This window comes from Pogonomyrmex barbatus, unplaced genomic scaffold, assembly GCF_055798465.1.
Source record: "Pogonomyrmex barbatus isolate J1 unplaced genomic scaffold, ASM5579846v1 scaffold1, whole genome shotgun sequence".
NCBI classification, from domain to species: Eukaryota; Metazoa; Arthropoda; class Insecta; order Hymenoptera; family Formicidae; genus Pogonomyrmex; species Pogonomyrmex barbatus.
Genome location: NW_028297098.1, coordinates 21,023,859 through 21,049,240, shown reverse-complemented (window position 1 = coordinate 21,049,240; position 25,382 = coordinate 21,023,859). Strand labels below are relative to the sequence as shown.

The 25,382-nt window shown below is 32.1% G+C and overlaps 1 protein-coding gene and 1 long non-coding RNA gene across 7 annotated transcripts; both read left to right on the top strand.

Moving 5' to 3' along the window:
• The first annotated feature begins 10,693 nt into the window (after positions 1-10,693).
• Positions 10,694-19,865, top strand: LOC105426765 (putative transporter SVOPL). Of its 6 annotated transcripts, none has more exons than XR_016138544.1 (12): positions 10,694-11,043; positions 11,805-11,852; positions 11,922-12,083; positions 12,423-12,585; positions 13,134-13,255; positions 14,640-14,878; positions 15,816-15,985; positions 16,096-16,276; positions 16,755-16,872; positions 17,150-17,350; positions 17,697-17,824; positions 18,126-19,865. XR_016138544.1 is itself a non-coding variant. In XM_089073690.1 (12 exons), the coding sequence occupies exons 1-12, from the start codon at positions 10,998-11,000 to the stop codon at positions 18,209-18,211; spliced, it is 1,713 nt and encodes a 570-aa protein (XP_088929816.1). In that variant the 5' UTR covers positions 10,695-10,997; the 3' UTR covers positions 18,212-19,865. The 6 variants fall into 6 exon arrangements, 4 of the variants coding, with proteins under 4 accessions (XP_088929816.1, XP_011636451.2, XP_088929820.1 ...); XR_016138546.1 differs by having other exon boundaries at positions 10,695-11,043; positions 17,240-17,350; XM_089073690.1 differs by having other exon boundaries at positions 10,695-11,043; positions 17,150-17,399.
• A 3,171-nt stretch (positions 19,866-23,036) lies between these two features.
• On the top strand, positions 23,037-24,228 carry LOC148938232 (uncharacterized). The gene is made up of 3 exons (XR_016141347.1): positions 23,037-23,165; positions 23,679-23,900; positions 24,178-24,228. It is a non-coding gene; the product is annotated as an uncharacterized LOC148938232 (long non-coding RNA).
• Positions 24,229-25,382: the final 1,154 nt, after the last annotated feature.

Genomic DNA, 25,382 nt, shown 5'->3' with positions numbered 1-25,382 from the left:
TATAAGTTTATAATGGTTTACAATCAAGTATATATTTTGAGAGATTGTATTTACGTAAAGAGAATTTCGAAAAAGAATTGAAGAGAATAATTTATACACGTATATGTATGTATGTGTATGTATATGTTTGTTCTAAAAAAAAAGGATATATGAAGCTGCTAAGAAAGGCCACAAGTAATAAAAAAATAGAAATATAAATTTTCAATGCAGTATAATAAAAAGTGAAAATAAAGTTCCAAACGCTATTTCTGAAAGTAAAGCTTCTTGACTAAGATGGGCAATAACAAATTCCATTAAAAGAGATTCACGAACAAACAAGCAGAATATTGCATCGTAAGAGCTTCCTTTTGGACGCTAAATAGTAAAGATTGAAGATGAATGGCAAAGAACAAAGCAAAATAAAAAAAAAATTGTGAAGGATTTAGAAAAGACTACTGAATGCAATAGAAAAACAACGCATGTCATTTTTGCCATTTTGTTAAATACGAATAAGTAAAAAAAATTTCCAATCGAATTATTTTTATGCAAAGAAAAAATAAAAAGAAGAAATTTATATAAATGGATATTCAAAATATAAAAGTTATATAAACAGTTTACTAAATTTATGTCCCACATATATCCATTATACTAAGGAAGAAACAATCCGAAATTTCTCTTAAATTGATTTAATGGCAATTGTTGGAAAGTCCAATAAAGCGTGAAAGGAAAATACCATTTGTAAATTGACGTAAATACAACTGTAACGGCTTGTACGAGACCAGGTGTCAAATATAATATATTTATGGCATTATATTTGGTAATGCTCACCGTGTATATATACGACCGCTTTTCGCAAATATATCCAAGATTATCTTACGGCCAAAGGGAGGACTGAAATGCGGATAGCATCCGGGTTCCGAAATCCAGGGAGAGCCTTATGGCTCCGCGTGAATTACCGCGGGATCTGGTTTTCGAAGGGAAGATTGAAGAGGAGGAAGGAGAGGAGAGGGAAAGCGGAAGCGGATTAGCGCGCGACTAGTTTGTCTTTGTATCATTAGCTTTTGACGTTAGCGCCAAAAGCCGACGTGTTTCCAATATTTGCTTACATCAATGGAGTCTGCGGATTTTGCCGACGCACGCCTGACGCATCGCAATACGTACTACTTGTTAGACTTTACAAATGCCACGATGTCTATGATAATGAATTCATATGCGAGTAGAGTATCGCGACAGCCACGCGAAAACCACGTAATTATTCCTCCATAGATTTCTGTTGAATGTAGGTAGCTCTTTTTTTAACAAAATTTTATCGTATCGTTTTAATATCTACTATGAAATATCAGATAATCATACTAAATTATATTACATATAGCATTGTGAATAATTAGATTGCAATTTAAAACGATAATGATGAGAACATCGATGGCGTATTATTGTCCATTATTGCATTCTCTTTCTGTAATTATATAATCTTTTATAATTTTATTTAATTATTTTAAAATATTATGCGTATATAATTTCTTCAAATTATAATTTTAGAGATATATAATAATATTAAATGTATAAATATAAAACAAAAGATCAATGTCAATGCAAAATCCTTTAAATTCAAATGTCTTCGAAAAAAAGAAAACAAAGAAAACAAATAAAATAAAATAAAATAAAGAAAACAAATAATAATAACGTCTACATTCTACGATTGCAATTATACCATTCGACTCTACTCGAATAGCCGACGTGCTTTGGCTGCACATCATTTAAAGATACTCCATCGTCGCAATTAGCGCGTGGAATTTATTATTTCGCACGCAATCACTTTGAACACACGAAGCGGTTACAAAGGAGGACGCGTTGTATATCGAACAATTATCTCGGGCGAATCCCATGAGAGTCACGACGAGGCCGAGAGCCGGAAAAGCGAAAATTCCGTTCGTGAAATTTTCGCTGATTGCTTTTCCCCTACTTTTCACGCTGTCCCATGTCCCGATACGAACGTTCCGCACTACATTTATCCGTCGGCAACGTCAGACAATTAAGGTACTTCATCACTGATTCGGACAGCTCGAAGGGGAGAATAAGCAAAATTGAGACACGACATAGTATTATACTGAGTGTCCGCACGATCATTACGAACAATCACTCTGGACGTGGTTTTGCTGGAACAATATTTAACAAAAATTTTTTAATCTGCTCTCAATTTTCGAAATTAAACATTTTAATAAATAAATTTTAAATTAATTTCTAAATTAATTCTTATTAAGAATTTAATAAAAATTTTTATCTTTTTACTTAGAATCTCAGTACGATTATGATTACTAATATGATTTATTTATGTCATTTATTATCGTTTGTTACTATATTTTTAATTGCAAAATCCTTTAATAACTTTAAATAAAAAAATTAAATTTTTTAATATAAATAAATTAATATTAAAAATTAACTTTTATTAAATTATTCTAGATTCTACATTTTTTAAACAAAACCTAAGATAATGCAAGATAGATAAAGCAGTCGAGAATCGCAATTCAAGAAATGCAAAGGAATCATATTTTCCATTGGTAAACGTAAATATGCTTGCTACCATATTTTTCCATAATACAGTCTCTCAAAGATGTTCTATATAATTATATTTATTGTTGAATATAGCCACGCTCTGTCGTCAGCAATAGTGGATGGCAACGAAACACGTTTATCACTGGTGTAAACCAATTTTGTCCGTAGATCCTGCCGAAGATCTTTTCTATCCTCCTTGTTGTTCCTTCCTTCTTGCCATAATTCGATATCTGCCGGTTCGTTAGCCTCATAAATTCGCCTGCGAGCTTCATGACGGAATCGAATTTTCCGTGGCTCGACTTGAGATAACAGTCAATGACAGAGCGCGAATAAATCAAATGTACGGCTCTTTTATATCTTAATCCACTTTTTTATGCCTTCTTAATTGGTTTAACCTTTTCGACTAATTCCTACACATCATGCACGCTATATCATCTTCAAAAAAATTTTTAGAAAAATATTTTCAACCTCACTTGTTTTAATATTTGCAACTTGTGAACAAGTAAAATTTCTACCTTTTATAAAAAGGAAAAGGTTAATAACAGCTAGCTAAAGAATGCTGAAACATAAACCGAACGACGGCTACAATTGAATAAAATATTACGATGAGAAAATAAAAAAAGGCAAATATCTATTTAATAATGTAGGAGATAAATTAATATAGGAGAGAAATTAATAAAAAAAAAATTCAATTTTTTTTCTTAACACGTATATTTTTCGTATTCAAATTTATTTAAAGGGAAATGAAGAAATTACGTGGGACCATATCCCAAGTATTAGGCGAACGTATGCGTAATACATCGCGGCAGATATGAGACCGCAGTGATAAATTTCTGTGATAGTAACTGTAATAGACGACTTAAGGGCGACACTTTATACTTCCGCACCGTCACACCGGTGCACTTCCGAGAGTACCGAGTAACCGAAACGTACGCGAGTTTCGTGGAGAACCGCGATGAGGTATATCGCCTTCCTGAAGAGCACGTACGTGGCCTCTTTCGAACGTTTCCGCGTTTTTACGATCGTCGGCAAGCCCGGAGGCCTCTGACTTTTTCATCGCCGCCATATCTCATTCACAACCCCCGCACTTACGACATACGCTTTAGCGAGCTTCCACATCTCTCGATATATTAATGAAGAAATCATTAAGCAATCTGTAAATTCCTCACGGTCCTCACGGCGGTTTTCCTCTTGACGTTAACGGCAACAAATATCCCGAAATAATTTGAAATTAAAATTATATCAAAGAAAGCTCGGTTCACTTCGGAAATCAAACGAAAAATCAAAAAAATTGTTAAAATTCGTTTATTTCTGAAAAGGACTTATTTCGTCCCAGATTTAACTCCACTTCGTACTAATTGCATTCATACCGCCTCTTCATACATAGTTCGTCAGCGGCAAGTCACGCTGGTCGTATAATTACGGGCGCTACATGTGTATTACTCGGGGCTGCAACATCGACGTATGTGAACGCATAGAAATTACAAACGGCACATGGCGGCGCCGTATGGTTTAGGCTCCATTAAGTCATCGGTTAGCGCACGTGCCGCAAGGATCGAGGGACCTCACACGCAAGACCCATGGATATTGGATGGCATCCGCTGTGCCCTCCCGTGTACCTAGCCAAAAGCCGTCATTTAGCGGGATTGATGGACTAAGACCTGCGTCCAGTGTCTGTGAGGGTGCATATTATTGTACGAGATGAATCAAGGGGCTCCGTGATAAAAACAAGACGCAGCGCGTACGTCAAATGTCAGCTGTAGGTTAATTTAACGTATAATAAAACGGCCAACCTCTTTATACGATACGTCTATTATGTCTATTTCAAATGCTTTAGCAATGGAAAAAAAAAAAGGATAAAAGACCACGTCTCTCAAGAAGTGTAAGCGAGTGTGTGATATAAAATATTTTCTCTAAAACAAGATACATTTTCAAAAATTAATTCCAAGATTAATGCTATCTCCTAAATGCTTAATAAAAAAAATATTAATAATATTAAAAATATTAATAACAGCAAAAAATAATGTAGAATTTCGTGTGTATTATATAAGATGTAAGCTGGCGAGCTATTTCGAGATGAGATTTTTCTGGAAATTGCTGGGAAAACCTGCGATCTCGTCCAAAATGCTCCAGTGAAAATCACGTTAACTTCTCGCGTAAGAAAAAAAAGATGGATCATCTTACGAAACATTATAGATTCCACTCGCGCACATGATATTGCTTCGTATAATCCATTCAGAAATAACTTTCTCATGCGCGGATTTTTCGAGTTTCATTTCATTCACCAGCATGAGTGCAAACTTTCCATTTCCTTTCCTTTTCTTCGATATTCGACGCGTTACACAAAGGATCGGCACAAATTTACTCGCAAACAAGAGCTCACGATTTCTGAGAGTTTGGCTCTAATTCGCCAATCTGAGAGGAAAAAATTCATTAGCGAGGATTAAAACAAACTTTACTTTTCGCTTTTTTAAATTTGATGGAAAGAATAATATAATACCTTTTTATACCTTTTAATACCCTTTTTATACCTTTTTATAACCTATATACATATATATTCTTTCAATTTTTAATCATCTCTTTTTCTTTTTTTATATTATCCAATATTCTTATATAGATAAAAAAAGAAAATGTTATTAAAGAAAATATTATTAAGAAAATATTATATTAATCTTATATTCTTTTTTATCCATATTCTTTTTTTATCTATATCTTTATTCGATGTCTTCTACAAATCTTTTCACAGTCAGATAAAATTAAAATTTAAAAATGTTTAATATTAAACAGTTCATTTAAAGATAACTATTAATGCCAATTCATTCTTTTTACATAATTTTGCATGAGCTGAAACATTCAAAATGTCAGAATTTCGCGTGCAGCAAATGAAAAGTTAAGTAAATCCAACAATATGAGTCATAAGTTGAAAGAGTTAAGTAGATACTAGTGGAACGAGATATCATTATCACTCTCAGTCTAGCGTTCTTGCAAGAATCCGAGAACGGGGTGTTACAAAAGCCGAACAAGTTTGAATAGAGCCCGCATTCTGCATCGAATACCCCGAGAAACTCATTAAGTGAGTTACCCCATCAAGTAAGCGAGGGGGCGGGCAAGAGGCAAATGGTAGGAGAGTAGAGGGTGAGGAATTGACGTGTGGGTGGCAATGGCGGCTGTTTGTTCGACTTTGGACGGTTTACAAAAGTATCCGTCTAGTTACGAGACCGCTTCGTTTACGTCGCTTCGCGACGAAAACGCTTAACAATATAAGCGTGTTACGCTTGTCCGGTTAAATTGTGCTTAACTTCAAAATTACTCTTGAACTCCAACGCCGAAATAATTTATATATATATATATATATATATATATCTCTCTCTACTTTACTTCTCCCGTGTCTCATTGTCATCTCATTATCTTCCTGCTCCGAAATTATCGAGCTTTTTTTTAAATAATTAGATACATTTAATGTTTATTATTATATGCCTAATAAAAACAATTTATTGTTGAACTTATTAAAAACTAAAATAATAGCAAACAAAAAGAGAAAGTAAGAAAAAATGTAAAAGACGAAAATCAACTACAAAGTTTGGATCTAAATAATTAATTAAACAGTATTTATACATAGCACATGTACAAGTCTTTTTCGCATCAATAATAGCTGATGTAGATTTAATTCGGTTTAATATAGTTTTAGTATTGGTATAGTTTATTGAAGAAGAAATTTCTCGATTGAATTCCAAATTGGAAATTGATGGCCCAAATGCTTCAAATGATTACAGTTCGTAAATGAAACCACAATGGCCAATAATAATAGCACGCTTTACGCTGTTTCCACGGATTGTCGATATCAGTAACAATTACTATTTCCCTGCAATATTATACAATATCGTTATACCATTTCACTATTTTGGTTCCTCATACATTATCAAATAAACATATTTAAATATATAAATAATACACAGATATTTGAAAATATATATTTGATACTTTTTAATCAATAATCATATTTTAAGTAAAAAATCAAATTATCCTTCCTACGATAACAGCTTTTCCTTTTATTATGCTAATTAAAAATTAAAACTGAGGAAATATAATAATTAATATATTCCTAATAATCTAATATATTCCTAATAACCTTCTCGGAATGGAAAGAAAATTATTGGCCGCGCTATAAGATGATAAGATCGCTATTAATATGCTTCATGCAATGCAAATGGCCGACTTCGCATCATCATGCATGCGAGTGATTCGAATCGGAATAAATATGACAGTTCACACGAGGGATACACGCAAAGCCCAGTGATGCAGTTTTTGCGACGAATTAACCACGTCATCGAAAGACCGCAGTATTTTACCAGCTGCCAGAACTCGGCATGCAGTGATTTTTATTGAAATCATTTTTGTCTCTATTTTTATCCAACATTTATCGAGTATCACGAACGTACTTTTGCGGCAAAAGTGATGTTATCTAAAGTACGAACGTTTAAAATTATACAGTCAATGCTGTACATCAATTATCTGAATATTTATTCTCTTTGATAAATTCTGTTAAAAATTAAAAGTATAAAAATCTTTTTTACAAGACGCATTAAATAAAGAAAATATATTTATATTTATATTTATATCTATTCAGAAGTAAAAGATAAAAATATCAAATATCTCTTCCTGGTTACAGCGACGTATAACACAGCTTAAGCGGAATTGAAAAACTTAAAAATTAAAACTAAAAAATAAAAAGTAATTATGAGTTAATAAGTTAATGATTTTTTTCGCAGTTTTGCGTGCGCTTTGCGTGCGAGACATGATTTTCAGCAAACTAGAATTTATTTTTAAAATCTAATGATGATAGTGATAACACGCTGGAAATTATCTTATACAAGAGCTTTTCAAACATGTCGGCAATTTGTATGTATACTTCTCTCGCCATTAAGCGAAAATCATCGGTCAGAAACCGGAGAGAGGAGTACACTGAAGCCAGTTTGAGCCCACTGCGACACTCTCGTGTTCCTGTCAACTGGGTCAGACACCGTTGAGAGAACTAGTTGGTGACTAAAGATCAGCGCGACACAGCCGGATCAAATATCCATTTCCGTTTCTACCATTGAAAAGCGTACGTCTACATGGCCCAGAACCGGAAATGACGCACTCTACTTTTACGATGGAATGAGCGTAAAAAAAAAACGAATCTTTTTCAGATCGCTTTTTTCACTAAATTAATAATCTGACCTTTCTTTTAGCGAACTTCATAAAGCGATATGGATCATGATTGCTTCAAAAGGCATTCTGTATTCTGAATTTTAATGGTAAAGAAATTGTGATGCATTAAAGAATATGAAAGCTTATAATTTTGTAATAATAATATATTGAATCATTAGCTTCTTTTTAATATTCTTTTATTATAATATTTACTATTTATTATTATTATTATTATTATTATTATTACCTTTGTACACTATAAAATAAATTAAAGAAAATAATAAAGATAAATAATAATACAACTTTTAAGAATTATTAATAGAGTTATTAATAGAGTTAATGATAGAGTTATTAATAAAAAGAAACGATCTTAAATGTGACATTTATGAATAATATTTTTTCCTATTTAATAAATTCAGATTTCTCATATGAATAAATGCAAATAACGATCAAGATTATCTTTCTCGTTGTCAATTTTTTGAAATAAAAATTAATTGAAATGTAAATGTCAACATACACACGTGCATCAATTCACAGTAGCGAATATATTTGCACAATGATTGTGTAACATGTGATATGCTAATTCTGATAAGAGACGTGTTCTCCTTTACTTCGCGAGAAATCAAAAGTGAGAGTCGCATTGTGTTATCCAGTCATTGCTCATTCACATTTCTCTTTTCTCGCAAAGAATTCTATTACGTTCTATATTAGATATCTTTCTAGAATATCTTTTTGAAATAATTATTCACGTTTCCATAAATTATTTCCATTTATTTTAATATAGAGCAGTTCCATTTTTATATCAAATGTGGAAGTGAATAAAAGCATGTATCTTACATTCGCGATTAATTACGTGATATATTTTTTTTTCTTCTTTGTAACGAAAATAAATGCAATCTCAAAGAACTATGTCGAAATTGAGTGAACATAAATGTTGTACAGTAAAAACTTAAGAAATATGATGAATTTTGTAACTCTTTTGTTTTTTCGTGATAAGTAAGTATAAATACGTTAATAAAACTTTTCTGAGTAATTACTTTTTTTATGCATGCATTTTTTGAATGAAAACTTGTTGAACTCTTATCATATGCGATAAAAATATTATTTTTCAAAACTAAAACCGCATATTCAATAATAGTCACAAGTAGATGTACGATATTTCTAATCTTTTCCAATCATTCCAATCTATTCCTAGAATCATGGTTGATTATTTCCAGTTCAATATAAATTATTAAAAACTATGCATTTTTGAATCAATTATCTCATATCATAATTAAAAAAAGATAAAAAAAGATAAAAAACTAAGAAATAATTAACGTTTATTTTATAGTTCTTATTTTTGTTGCAAAACTAAAATGGTCATTTTTATTTATTATATACTTTTAGTTATAATTAATTAGTTAACTTTTCAAAGTTATTTGTAATAGCCTTAATAAGTTTTATGAAGTCGTATACATAAAAAGTATTAAAAAAAAAGAAATAAACAAAAGAAGCAAACAGTAGATGTTATATAATAAAATAACACAAGAAATATGAATGAGAAATATATATAAGTCGTATTCAATCGCACCTAGATCTTGGCCTAATAATTATTTTTATGAATTTATATGTATACGTAAGTTTCAATAGACTTTGTTTCTTCCAACAATTACGTATCATTAACTGATACTTTGTATTATTTATCTAATTATTGTCACATGCCTTCGAACTGATAAAGAAACGCTCGTCCCTAAAAGTCAGAAGGTTCTATATTTCAATTCTGAATGAGGTGAATATTTTCTGCAAATCCACAATAAGATTTATTTCTATAGGGGGGGGGGGATTTTTTATCGATATTATTTATTTGAAAAGTAAACGAGCAAACTTGAAATTTCTTGATTTTCTGAAATGAGTATCTTTAGCAATTCGATCACTAAAACACGTGGTGATGCACCTGTCGCAACAATGAGGTAAGTAATACACAAAATTCATTCACAAAGTCATTTTCCGTTGATCACTAAAACACGTGATGACACTTGTCGTAACAACATGAATTAAGTAATACACGAAAGTCATTCACGAAGTCATTTTCTGCTGATACATATATAACATAAATAGTTAAAAACCGGTAAATATTTTTAAATATTTATGTTATATACGTCAGCAGAAAATGTTACTTAACTCATCTACTCATGTTACTTATCTCATTGTTGCGAAAAGTATCGCCACGTGTTTTAGCGGTCGAATTGGTAAAGACGTCCCTCGGAAAATTGGAAAGTTCTAGGTTCGAATCTTGATTAAATAATAAATGATATTTTTCGAAATAAAATTTATTTCTGAAGAAGAATAAAGAAAAGAATTATGAGAGTTAATCGATATTATTTATTTAATTATTGAGATATTAAGAGGAATATATATAATGCTGGCTTTAGCTGGCTATCACTAACTCTATTAACTCTAATCTATTAATAATAGCATATTGATGGCAGAAACAAAACCTATTGAATTTATATATATAAATTCATAAAAATAATTATTAAGCATCAAGACTTAGCCGTGATATATAAAATATATATAAAATAATTTAAATTATTGTCTTTATAATGAGCAGCCATTTACTGATATTAAAATATAATATAATAGTTTTATAATAAAAAAATATTATAATAAGTAATGAGTCACAAGTTTACATTATATCTTTTAATATTTAACTCATCTTTATAAAATAGAAATGTGGAAATAATAATAATAATTAAAAAATTTCTTATATTATTCAAGTATCTATTAATTATATAAATACTTCATCAATTTTAATAAGTAACGAGTAAAACAAATATTAATTTTTTAAAAAGCAATATTGAATTTAAATTATACATCGATTCATAACGTTAGTTTTTAAGACACTCCATTCACTAATGAGAAACAGCTGAAGCGCATACATAACAATTGGATCATTTAACCCGTTTTTATTGGCGGGTTACGCGAGCGTGAAGCTTGTCAGAACGCACGATCACGTTTTATAGGCCGATCGCATGCGTGGAACCACTTCCCGACATCGCGAATTGCATAAAAAAAAGTGTATATATCTGAACAGGTTTTCAAGTGGATTCGCTTTTCTATCCAAACCGAATAACGTACAGCCGGGACTCGGGCACAATTAGTTCCGTTCTGGGAGAAACAAGAAGCACTTGGCGAAGAACGATCACCATCTAAGCCAGTTGGGGCTTCTATTTTCATCTTGAGAGAAGCGGGACGAAATCCACCACTTCGAGCGCAGTCGCATCTTCGCGTCGGATATGCTCGCGAATGACCGGGACCATGACAAGATCGCCACGAAAACCGGTGAGAAATCGAAGCCCTTCTTACGTAACGTTCGATAGTGTTTAATCCCAAATATACTTCAAAATCGAAGGAATTCTGCGTAGTTAACTGTGTAGTGACGTACACGCAGAGGCGATTAAGAATCATCGAAATTTAAAGTGCGAGTAAGAGTTCTAGATTACTGAACAGTGAAATATTAAGAGAAAAAAAATTACTTTATGCTCCTTATTTCTAATAAATCTATCTCTGTGTATAAATACAAATTTATGTACCTGATATATAGATTTTTACACGCTCATATATAATTAACATATTATTACGTCGCAAAAAACTATATGCAGATTTGTAATTATCACAAATTGTATGTATAATGTATTATACATGAATTTTAGATGAATTTCATAAATGCAAATGTCTAAGAATTCAAGGGCGCATCTCTGATTGCATCTCTGTACTTAATATCTGTTTCCTTAACGTAACCAGATATAAGTTTTTCCTAGCAGATATAATTGCATATCATTTTCAATCATTTTCATAATCATTTTCAAAAAAAAATTGCAAAATACTGGTTTTCTTTTTTTCTTATTTTTGCCTTAGCTGTAATTAAACTGTGGTTCTTTTCGCATATATATAGATAGTTTGTATCTCTATATCTCTGTGTCTAGACTCTTTCATATATATATATATATATATATATATTTTAACTTGCGCTATTTATTATATAACCAATAATGCAGACGTGAGTCCTCGTTTCGTAAAATCACTCTCTTTTCGTTTTTCAGACAATGTTAATGAACCCGCTGATTTCGATAAAGCCATCTCCGCAACCGGTAAGATTTTCTAACATCATTCCAAATATATAACGATTTTTACTTTAACCTTTTATTTTTCTGTCTCAGGTTATGGGTTATTCAATGTATTACTACTGTTGGCGGTGTTGCCAATCGCATGGACCGCCGTTTTTGACACTACTTCCGGCGCATTCATCTTAGCATCGGCCGAATGCGATCTCGAGCTCACGTTCTTCCGCAAAGGCGTGCTCGTTGCATTTCCTTACATAGGTACAAAGTACAATTGATTCCAATTGAAGTAAATCCAATAACCATAAAAATCTGATATTAACAATCTAGGAAATTATAACATAATTTTTTGAAGAATTGATAATGATGAAAGATATAATAATTTGATATTTAAAAATCAAATTTTTTTTAATGATCTTTTTAAAATAACCAGCATTATTATTATTAAACATAATTAAACATAATGTAATAGACTTAATCTGTTAAAATTATGTTACTTTATTCATAATCCTCCGTTGAACTTTTGTTTTATTATCCCCCTTATTTCACAAAGTTCAATTTATATTAAATATCATTATTTTAATTATTGATCCGTTACAGGTATGACAACAACTTCTTTTATATGGGACTACATAACGCCTTATACAAGTATGAAAACGCTATTCATGCTTGCATTATTCGGTGATTCAATTTTAAATATCGTGAGCACTGGCGTACAATCGTACTATATATTTTTGCTAGTCAAATTCGTCAGCGGGATTTTGTAAGTACGATAATTCTTCTAAGAAAGTTACCAAAAAATTTTTCTCAAAGATCTCTTAAAATAATTTGTTTATAACCATCTCACTTACTTCAAGAAAAGACGTTATTTATATCAAATATTTCGCTGAAGAATCATTTATCAAATTTCTATTTAAGGAAGTCATAAAACGTTCAACATCAGAATTTAATTTAAAAATCCTGCCTGTCAATCCTCAAATGTCGCTTATTACATTCTGTTATTTATGAACATATTCTCGGTTTATATTGAATTATATAAAAATTATATACGTGACAAGCATAATCATAATAATTTCCTAATTACAATTTTTATTGTCATTACGACTGTTGCTGTTTATTTTGTTTGTACTTAATCTATTTTGATGAAATTTTGAATAATTTTCTACATTAGTCGAATTTTCTTCTTTTAAAAATATTGAAGGTGGTTCAAACGCATTCTTTTTCGGTCTTTCAAGGTTTATCGCGTAATGTATTTACCCTCGCAATCTTACACTCGATAAAATATAACGCGCGAGCATCTATGATTTACAGCATAGGCGGCCCGTTGGCGATGGTGATGACGTACCTGACGGAATTCCATTCGGCGAGGTATAAACCCCGCTTTGCCACATGGACGGGATTTCTCTTCTCCGTGGCGAACATCATACCAGCAGGTAAACACGCGATCGTACGATAAATCGCTTAATGCATCGCACTTATCAACAACAATGCTCGCAAAAATAAACGAGAAATGTAAAGATACATTAAGAGCTTAAGATAAAAACAAAAAAAAAAGAAATACACAAAAAAAGTATATATAGTTATAAAATGTAAAACAAAAATTTAAATAATAGAATGTAATAAATGATATATTTTTTAGTATCTAACAATCTCTTTTTAATTTATATATATAAATATAAATAATAAAATATATATAAATTCAAGATTATTTCTTAAGTAGCCAATCATAGGTCATTATTTTTAACAGACGACTCGCAACGTGGCGCAAAGCCAGAGGTAAATTTTCCGTTTTAATAAATCAATCGTCAAATATGAAATTGATTATTCCCCTTCCCTCACAAGAAATTCTTAGTGCGAAAAATATCACGTCAGCCAGGGTTCGAATTTGGAATTTCCTGACTATCCGTGCCAAATGTCTTTATCAATCCGATCACTGAGACATGATAATATTTATCATAATAATTAGATAAACAATTATCTTGAATTTATATGTGTAAATTAAAGAAATTAAAAAGAAGATTAAATAAAAATCCTGCCTGTCAATCCTAATGTCGTTTATTACATTCTGTTATTTATGAACATATTCTCGGTTTATATTGAATTACATAAAAATTATATATGTGACAAGCACAATGATTTCCTAATTACAATTTTTATTGTCATTACGACAATGCTGTTTATTTTGTTTGTACTTAATCTATTTGCGATGATATTTTGTGGGTGGCTCATGTGAAAAGGATTCGAGAAGCGATCTCGTGCGAGCTCTTGCTGCCGGAACTAGTTCGAAACTAGATTACGCGTCACTATCGCGGCGTCCTGTGTGTAATAACCAGCGAACTTTACCTAACAACGCGTACAACGGTGAATCACATTGGCACCGAAATAGTTCCGGTTGAATGGGTGAGCTATCGAGAGAGCGCAGCTTCGAGAAATTAATCAATTAACTTTGACCGAAGGACTGATTCTTTATATACGTGATTAAGACTTCCCGTTGTCACCTATCGCAAAGACGACTACGCGAAAGGGTCGAGAAGTCGAAAGGCCGCGTATGGTGACTCACATTGGCACCGGAATAGTTTCCGGTTGAACGGGCGAATGCTCTCGCGAGCAAAGCTTCGAAAAATTAATCAATTAATTTTGTCGAAAGATTGACTCTTTAAATATGATTAAGATTGTCATCTATCGCAAAGACAATCTTGCGAAAGGATTGAAAAGTCAAAAGATTGCTCGATATTTTCCGAAGAGAAAAAGAGTTAATAAAGACATAATATGCTCTTATTGATTTTCCTCAATAATTAAATGTATCCGACTCAACAGCTCTTGGATTCTCAATATTACCGATGGATTGGCACGTTGATATCCTTGGCCAAGACTACAATTCTTGGCGTATATATCTACTGATCTGCTCGATACCACCCGTTGTTGGTCTCGTGACGGCGACCATGTTACCGGAAAGTCCTAAGTATCTCATGGCAATTGGCAGGTCAGATGCTGCCTTGAAATTACTCAGGAGAATGTACTGTATGAACACCAGGCAACCTCCGGACACGTTCCCGGTAAGACAAGTAACGTCTAAAACGCCCAATTTAACTTTTATCTCTTTATTCTTTTACTTTTCCTTATACTTTTATTTAGACTATTTCCTTTTATTCACCATCAAAGTAAGCTGAAACGCACTAAAGCTTAATTAGAAATTTGATGATCTCTCCGAGGCTTTTCGGTATGTTTTTATCATCCTGTTAAATAAACGTAAACATGTATATACATATATGTATATTTATTGTATTATTAAAATCTTAAAATTAAATTGAGTCACAGAAATTAATGTTTCTGATCTAACGATTGATATTTGAAGACAAATCTACATTCGTTATTGGTTGTTTTTTACTCGGAGCAAGATATATTTTCGTTTTCGACTTGAGTAACGACAATATTGCTTTATTCGGGCATTATGAACTTTTTACCGGCTTATCGAGCAAAACTCGTTTCGGACTCTAACAAATGACCGGGAGATATCCTCCGCGACTTCATAGCGTTTCGGCTAGATATAAACGACACGGTTTTATTTACGGCACGTCTGAAGCGAAGAGAAAAAGAGCGAGAGGGGCGAAGTAAAGCGGAAACGGAAGTAGAGAAAGGCGCAAATCGTATTTTCCAGGCGAATGAGGGCAGGTCGGGCGTTACTCTATATACACTACCCCAAGAGAATTTAAATTTCGCACCTCTTTTTATCATAAAACCTTTGGACAATAAATCACCATTTCGCAGATCTATTTATTCAGATCTTGATAATGAAAACAATGATAAATTTATACCGTTCATGCTTTATGTATCATACATTATACACCTTTCTCTATCTTATACGTTTGTGCTTTCGTATTTTACGTCGCTGTCGTGCACTGCATTTAGATAGCGGTGCACAAATCGGACGCATAATTCACTCGGTGGGCCGAGAAAAGGGCGCCTTTCATCGTCACCCTCTTCTTGTCGCAGATAAAAGCGCTGCTCGTTCGGCAAAAGACGCAATTGCCGCGTCCCGTACTCGAGGCGAGTCTCGAGAGGATGCGCGTCTCGTTGTACAACACGAAGCTACTACTGACGACGACGGCTTACCTGCCCGCCTTCTGCTTCGTAAGTTTCCTCCAATTTGGAAGTATGCTTGGGTAAGTTTGGAGTAAGTTGGGGCGCCCTTGACGCTTTCCGATGCGATAACATTCAAAAAAAAAAAAAAAAAAAAAAGAAATGATAACGAATACCATTCAATTGCGTTTAGATTTAACGTAATGAGATTGTGGGTGCCGCATCTCTTTATCATTCTCAACAACTTTGACTGGGAAAACTGGACATCGTCGAATGAGAGACAGCCCACCATGTGTGAGATGTTAGACTGTCGTGCGACCCTACCGGGTAGACGATACTTGAATTACTCCAATGTCGACGACATGTGTTTCAGGGTTGGTAAAAAGTTGTGTGACGCCAAGAGGTACTTTATTGACGGTCTAATCAAATTTATATTAAAGTAACGTTCTTGATAAAATTTAAATCGCATTAATATATTATATGGATTGGAATATCATAGAAACTTACTAATAATTTTAGAACATAAAGATATATATATATATATATATATATATATATATATATATCGAAATAAATAGTAAAACTATATCACAAAATAATCATAAAATTAAATAAAGTATAAGGTAAAAAGAATAATTGGAAATAAAAAAATTATGCCATTAATTTAATTTTAAGATAAGATTTGAGATAAGATAACATATATATTATTAACGTTCATTATAAACTGTATTCATTTAATGGATAGGATAATGAATTAAAATCGATCATAAATTGACCGCAAATTATAGTCTTATTAGCAATTTGCGTCACCATCGTTTTATATAATAACAATTATATATCTTGGTTTTTCAGTGGACTATCAATCCTGTGATTTATCAAAATTCAACGATCATAGCGTCATCAGCTGTTCTATTCTCTTTTCTTACTGGATTCATAACGACTACCAAGCTACGGAAACAGATTATAATGCGTAAGACTACGTCAATACAATTACAATACAATTATTGTGTAAAACAAAAAATAAAAAAAGAATCTCCATATTGAACAATGCTTTGATAAAAGTTATTTTTATCAATTAACTCATCATTAAAAAACTAGTGCGAGCGATAAGTAATAGAGACGCATATTACATAAATATTACATAAATACGTTTCGTAGTAAATAAAAGTATTTTTCTTTTTCTTTAAAAAAAAAAAATATCAATTTTTTTCTGTGTATTTTTTTACACATATTTTTACTATTGCCAGAAGTGGCCGGGCGCTGCCTGCGGAACGATTGTGTCCCTCCCCGCCTGGGAATAATCCGAAAAATTAACGGGTACAACACCATTGTTGCAGTCGCGGCCTTCCTGATATCGGTGGCAAGCAGTTTCGGAATAAATTGGGCGCAGTCTCCGCCGTACATGCTGACGCTGGCGGCGGCGGTTATCGTGACGACAAGAATAGCGGGTAATATCGTTACCGCGGTGAATGTCGACGTTATTCCCGTCCCATTAAGGTAATGCCGCGCGAATATATAAGCGCGTCTCTTTGAGATCGCGCGCGACCGTATCCTCCGCACTCTCGCCCGCGCATCCCCGTGTAATTCCGGAGAAATTAATTGCGCCACGTGGCGGACGTGGCGACGACCGCGCGCGAACGGCAGCAATCTCGAGACGACTCATCGAGCGACAATCCTCGATTCCGCCGCTTTATCATCCGTATCCGTATTCGTTAACGTTTCGAAGGAACGAGGATGCATTGTCGCGAGAGACAAATGTAATCGGTCAACGGAACATTGTTCTTTCGTTTGCAGGACCACGAGCGCCAGCATCCTCACGATCACTGGAAATATTGCCGTTATCGTGGGAAATCTGATTTTCTCCGCGCTTCTGGGCATCGAGTGCGTCGCCGCTTTCCTGGGATTCGGCTGTTTCTTCTCCGGTACGGAGTATTAATGTAAACGCATACGATAGTTTCATTCTTTCGTTATGAATTCGTGTTATCATTTCGTGGATCGTAGATAGTTTACCTTATTGTTTGCGTTAAACGTTTAATCAAATTTATCGTCTCAAAAATATTGTTTATTCGAAATTTCTGTATCTAAGATGATACAATCTGCAACGAAAGAATTAATAAAGAATTATAAAGCTCCAATGAATCTCATAAGCCGTATAACAATATTAATTCTAATTCTCTGATAGAATTAAATCTAATTTCTTTTCTAATGTATTTCTTTTTGCAGTCTGCTGTTGCGGAATTTTATTCTTTCCACAACCCGCGAAAGAATCATCAACGAAATTTGCTGAAGCTAGTACATCGAAAGCATGAAGAGTATAACACATAGGCATTTCAAAATCATTCGTACCTAACTTAAAATTACAAAAAAATTCAATTCAATGTACAGTTGTGAATGTAAAAAAAGTTCTTGATTGAGTTGTGATATTTTTCTAAAATAAGTTATCGGAGAAAGAATTTAGGAAAAGGATTTAGAATAGGAAAAAATGCAGAAAAAAATTGAACGTTAAATAAATCTTCTTTTCCTCTTCTTCTCTGAAAAAATAGACATGATATAATTTTTTATAAAATTCTATAATTATTTTTTTTTTACTTTTTGTTGATATTCCTCAGTCGAAATATTTAATGATTCACAATGAAGTAAGTATTTTTAACTTTTATGGAAACGTCTTATGTAGTCTATTAAGAAAAGTTTTTATCGATGTCATTACCTTCGTAATTTACCTCCATAAAAATTTATAACGTCAGAAACAAGAAACGTAAATGTGATTATAACATTACTTCTTATGATTATGAAAATATCGCTTACTAAATAGCATCTTGAATCCTAACAACCATCTTGAAAGCCACTTTCGTTCATATGCACGTAATACGTACTTAATAATGCTTTTTTTAAGATATCATTATATTCTCTAGCCAAAATAATTTATAATAATGTGCGTAACAAAAGATAAAGTCAAACTTTATTCCTTTTTTCATTTTTCTTTTACATTTTTCTTAGAATTTTTCCAACTATAACAGTACGTAATTGATATTTTGTTTTAGAGAAAACTAAAAACAATCTAATACATTTTATTTTACCTATATTATCTTATTCACATTTTATTTTATAACTATTTTTCCATAAATTTTGTATCTTTGAGTTAACTTTTAATTTCACCCGTGAATGATTTAAAAAATTATGTTAGAAGACACTTCTGATTTATTTGTAATTAAATTATACAAAATTCTCTGTGGTCGCCTAGTAATGAAAAGTTTATTTTGTTTAAACTGTACGCATGTTGCACAGGTAATCGTAGACAGCGACGGCAGGATTGATTATGCGTAAGCTGCGAGACATCGTCGCGGACACAGTCGCAGTTATCGAAAGTTATCCGGCGCAATAGTTAATTAGCTAGTTGTGCGCGGAAGTGGCCGAGGGGGGCAAATTCATCGTAAAGTTTACCTTTGCCGAATACGCATGAGGGAACCATATAACGCATGCTTATTGCCATAGCGGCGGCAAGGGCGAGAGGTTGGCTCCGTTGGAGCTGGTACTTCTCGGTTTTGCTTGAAGCATAAACATCCGAACTTGTACGCGGTTGCCCCCGGTTTTGGCGCAATCGTGCGATATATAGGGCAACCCGCCGCCACCACCGCGGAATTAACGTAAGCCGTACAGTTATTCGTCACTTAACCCTTTCGGGATAACTCCGGGGATAACGCGGTCCCAAAGAATGTTTAATGCTACCCCGGGATTAAGAGCTTTCCGCTACGTTTCTGGCTTACACCAATGTGTCGAGTGTTGTCTCAAGGACCAAAATTCAAATAATTGTGATATCCCGAAAGAGCAACACGTATTTATGAACGCGTATCTATGAAAATTAACACGTAACTCGTACAAATAATCTTTTGTTATATGATATTAATTATATGATTGTATAATGTATGTACATGTAACACATAATATACATGTGTAAGTTTGGAATTTGATAATTATAATTATAAAGCCTAAATTATACACGATACAGAAATTATAGACAATTTCTGAAAATTGATCATACATTTAATTCATACATTTTGTTTAAAAATAAAATTAATGCGTTATTATTTGGTCATATCAAATTGACATAAGCCAGGAGCTTCATATTATCTGGAAATTCACAAATTTGTGCGGCGGAGTACATGGTAGGTAATAATTTCATGATTTATTTTATAGGATTATACATCGAACGACACACGTATGAAACGACTCATCCCACACATCATTATTTAAACAACTCTACGCATCATCGATCACTTCGGCAATTTTATCTTCGATTTAATCTCTGCCACGTTTAATACGTGTTATTCATTTTGGGTTATGTAATAGTTATGACGTCTCATTAATATTTTATCGCGATAAATATCGCGGTCGCTTTATTGAATACGTTAATTAAAAGTAAACATATTGCGAATGAAGATGTTTATACGTGCGTACATTAACTGTGATACAAATTGGTTAGCCTGTAATGTTATGATTTTCGATTTTAAAATAAATGTTCTGTTTTACTTTTCACAAATTAAGCGGCTTGTAGGATATAATCTAGATAAATCGTTCTTCAATTAACGATTTTCATACATCTATCAAATTAGTTTTATAAATCCTCCATTGAAATCATTTTTTTATCATTTTTGCATTGATATACATTTAATTAATTAAAAAATATAAATAAAAAATAAATTTCAGATTTCGCTATCCTGTTTCTATATATAGCAAACTATATATATTTTGTTATTATTAATAGTTTTATTATTATTTTTCTTATTATTAAGCTATATTGCATTTTATATTTAATTTCTCTCAAATGTGTATATTGTATTATCATTTATAAAATTATATATATATATAAAATGTGTAAATGTACGTGATTATTCACAATGTATATTTTGCTCGGATTTGTAAATTCGCAAAGCCCAAATAATTATGCAGGTCAGCCGTACCCGCGAAAATAGCATAAGAACGTACTCTTCGTGCCCTCTGATGTAGACCAAATAAGAACGCTGAAAATTATCAGCTTTTGATGTTTACTTATAATCTACAGATAATATAACAGAATATCTAGAGTACCTCTATATTTTCAATCATTTCATAGTAGCTAGGCAATAGTATTATCGATTGAGCAAAAGTATCGAGTACTGATACCAGAGAGAAATCTGAAGCGGCTATCCCGACCTTTATGGTGGAAACGTTAAGGTTCTCTGTACACTACCGCCACTACATCATCTTTCCGACCGACTACCAATAAAATCGCATTTTGGATCGTCTCCGTGCCGCATTCACAATTCATGGCTCAAGAATACATTTATAATTATACAATTATTCAAGAATTTCTGACAGAATTTCTGATTTAGATATTTAATCCTGATTAAATTAGAAAGAGGAGATGTAGAAAAATAAAAAGCACACATAAGAAACAGTATATTCAACATAATTTCACATAAGAAACAATGTATATTCTTATTATACATAAATATAAGAATATATTTTTGTAATCATTGTTTCTGTTTTTCTTAAGAAAGATGAAAGATGTATCATAAAAAGATTTGAATGAAAAACTTAACGTTTTTAAAAAATATTGATATAATATAAATTTTAGGCAGCTTTGTGCCATTTCTATTGTTGTTCAATATTTATTTAAGAAAATCAAAAATTAAATAAATTCAATAAATTCAACATTATTATTTTTAAACTGTCTATATTATTTTATATGTTATTATTATATATGTATATCTTATTTTAAATTATAAATTATTTAATTTTAATTTTAATTTTAAGTTTTAAATTATTTTGTTTGTATTTTCTTGAGAGATTATTTCAGACAACTTCACTTTTAAATAACAATAGGCATTTTAATTGAAATGCGAAAAGTAATATAAATTAATGTCGTAAGATTAAACCAGGATTAAATATATCTCAAAGTATTTAAGCTATTCATATATATATATATATTCATTAAGGCAACGAATCTATAAAGATCAAACTGCAATACTTTTATAAATATAAATATATAAAAATAATCTAAGACAAACTTCACAAATTTGTAACCCAATAAAAAATTCGTAACTCACCGACTCGATGCGCAACAGCGGAGTGGATCTGCCACGTAGCTACGATGATTCTGTAACACACAAACAGATGCAAATTATAGCAGCGTTCTAAATGATAGATATTTCAAAAATTTATTTTTAAATAAATGAATTTTTAAATAAATTTAAATAAATTTTAAATTATTGAAATTCAATGATTCAAATAAATGAGAGCACAAATAATTTTACGTTGACAAAAAATTATATTTACCGCAAGGTTGCTCCGCCGGTGCCCGATGCTTTTCCTAAGCCTCCTCCTCCTCTCAGGATGAAAATCTTCTCCTAACACAGGACACTCTCGCGAAGAACACTCGCGAATTATTATAATCGCGCGCGGACTAATTTTAAATAAAAGTGTTTTAGTCCGATAATTTGTACGGCACTTCCGAAGCAAACGCGCGGCGCGACAAACTGGCTGCAATTCATTCATTCATTTAAAAATCGGCGGCGAAAAAATGACGGTCGGTTAAAAATCAACCGATTAATGCGTGGAACACTGGCATTAATCAATCTTGCCACATAAGAGCCATTGAACGATTCGTGGCTATGCTGTGTTGGTATATTATTAATAACAGTAATATTAAGCAGGCGTTAAAATTAATATTATTAATGGTGCAACGGGTACTGTTAGCTTTTTCGTCTTTGAGATTCGATTGGGGAACCCAACGGAACCCCTCGGAATACTGAGCCCCTCTGCCACGTCAAGGCCGTATCCTTTAGAGAGGTGAATATTTATAAAAAGTCGTGAATTTCACAGAAAAAAGTGACGCGGAAATGTGTATATATCTTGTGAAAGAATCGTTATTTTTTATATACTTACGAATCGTTAATTATATTGGTTAATAAGTTGGTTATTGTGTTTATAAGATAGAACGATATCATTTAACATCGGAGACATGCGAAAAATGTAAAGAAATTCAGAGCGCCGTGTTTCGCTACTTGTCCGTACGAATGCCGACGAATGAATGAATGGTAGCACGTGGCGCGTTTGTAAACACACGGCGCTCTATTTGCGCTCGTAAACACATGATGTATCAGCCGCGGCGCGTAAACATAACTCAAGGTTACAACAATAGTCCGGCTACAACGAAATATTCAACAATTACGGACAAAATTTATTTTCCAACAGTTACAACATCTTTTAATCACGGAACTTTAAGTAATATAATTTTTACATTTTAAATAACTGTTAAATAGTCTGTGTCGTACATTTGCTATTTCATTTAACATGCATTCGTTTTGGGCGCTGTAGATCACGCACTGTAGATACTATTCTATCTTTAGTGTAAATGAATAATAAAGATAGAAGGGGGTTTATAGCGCATGAGCGTCCAAAGCAAACGCATCCTTATAAACTCATTATCATTTATTTCAAGTGACTTATTTCTTGAAAATTCATAACTTTTTAAATATTAACCCCTCCACTAGGTACGGCCTTGACGTGGCAGAGGGGGAGGCTCAGTATTCCGAGGAGTTCCGTTGGCTTCCCCAACGGGAATTCCCAAAGACGAAGAAGCTAACAGTACCCGTTGCACCGTTATTAATAACATTAATATTAATGTTAATATTACTGTTATTAATAATGTACCAACATAGCATAGCCATGAGTCGTTCAATTCTTATGTGGCAAGGTTTTTAACCGACCGTCATTTTTCCGCTGCCGATTTTTAAGTGAATGAACGAATTGTAACCAGTTCGTCGCGCCGCGCATTTGTTTCGGGAGTGCCGTACAAGTTATCGGACTAAAAGATTTTTATTTAAAATTAGTCCGCGCGTGATTATAATAATTCGCGAGTGTTTTTCGCGAGTGTCCTGTGCTAGGAAGAGATCCTAACATCCTGAGAGGAGGTGGAGACCTAGGAGAGGCATCGGGCACCGGCGGAGCAACCATGCGGTAAATATAATTTTTTATCAACGTAAAATTATTTGTGTTCTCATTTATTTGGATTTGGATCTGAATTCCGATAATTTAAAATTTATAGTTTGGGAAAGAAAATTAAAAATTTTAAATTTAATATGAATTTATTTCTATAAAGATTCTTTTTGAAAATTATTTATTAATTATTTTAATAAATATTTAATTGAAAAACAAGTAGATTTGATATATGTAATTTTTTAAATATTTATCATTTAGAGCACTGCTATAATTTGCATCTGTTTATGTGTTACAGAATCATCGTAGCTACGTTGCAGATTAATTCCGCTGTTGCACATCGGATCGGTGAGTGATAAATTTTTTTATATTGGGGTAACAAATCTGTGAAATTTATATAGACTATTTTTATATATTTATTATTAAAGTATTGCAGTTGAATATATTTTCACAAATTTGTTGCCCTAAAATCAATAGATTTAAACAGTTTCTCAGGTAATCTTATACAAGCTTAAGACCGTAAACAAATGAAATCTTTTTACGTATATTGGTATTCATATCTTTTTTGTAACACGCTATATGTATGTATATGCACATAAAAATATGAACATAAAAATAAATGTACTAAATATACTATGTCAAAATTAATCAGTACTTTCGTCTGTAAAAAAAATTACGTGAAAGTGTATAAATTATATAAGTATATAAATAAAAAGTAATATAAATTATATAAGTAATAAATTATATAATAAGTATAAATAATAATATAAATTATATAAGTATATTCTTAATCCATGAATTGTGGATGCAGCACAAAGCACTAGAATGTGATTTTATCAGCAGTGTCAGAAAATGAATATAAAGGCCTGCATATAATGGAATAAATATTAAGAACAGGAATAAATATTAAATTTTGGAAATCAAAATTCGAAATAAAAATTAAAAGTAACATACAATAAATATAAATAGATAAAATATAGCCATTTCATATTCATTATGCGTTGCGTTTAATTTTTATTCTGAATTTTCATTTCCAAAATTTAATATTTATTCCTGTTTCTAATATTTGCTCCATCGTGCGCAGGCCCTAACTAAGCAATTTTAAATTTAAAAATGAATGATTAGCGATAGTATACAGAGATCTTTAATAGTCTTATGAAAAAGGCTAGCTCTCAGGTTTCTCTCTGCTGATATCTTACCTACTTGTAGCCATTTTACCGGCCGCCATGTCTAACATACTCATGTTACTGATTGTAGATTCTCATTTTCTTGGAAATGTAACTCGCAAAACAATTTGATCCTCAAAAGAATATGCAGAATTATTTTTATTTCAATAGATAATAAATAAGAACATATAACATTAAAATTCTGGAAACGATATTAATAAATATATCTCAATCACAAGATTCGCTTATTTCAAATATTATTCTTATGACAATCATTTAGAAATAATATAATTAATTAATATTTATAATTACATATTTATAATAAATATTCCGTCTC

Bases quoted from the DNA above. Each gene is read 5' to 3' on its own strand.
- LOC105426765 (XM_089073690.1), top strand. From the start codon at position 10,998: ATGCTCGCGAATGACCGGGACCATGACAAGATCGCCACGAAAACCG. The intron at 11,044-11,804 runs GTGAGAAATCGA...TTCGTTTTTCAG, and splicing joins CAAGATCGCCACGAAAACCG to ACAATGTTAATGAACCCGCT. The intron at 16,873-17,149 runs GTAAGACTACGT...TACTATTGCCAG, and splicing joins ACGGAAACAGATTATAATGC to AAGTGGCCGGGCGCTGCCTG.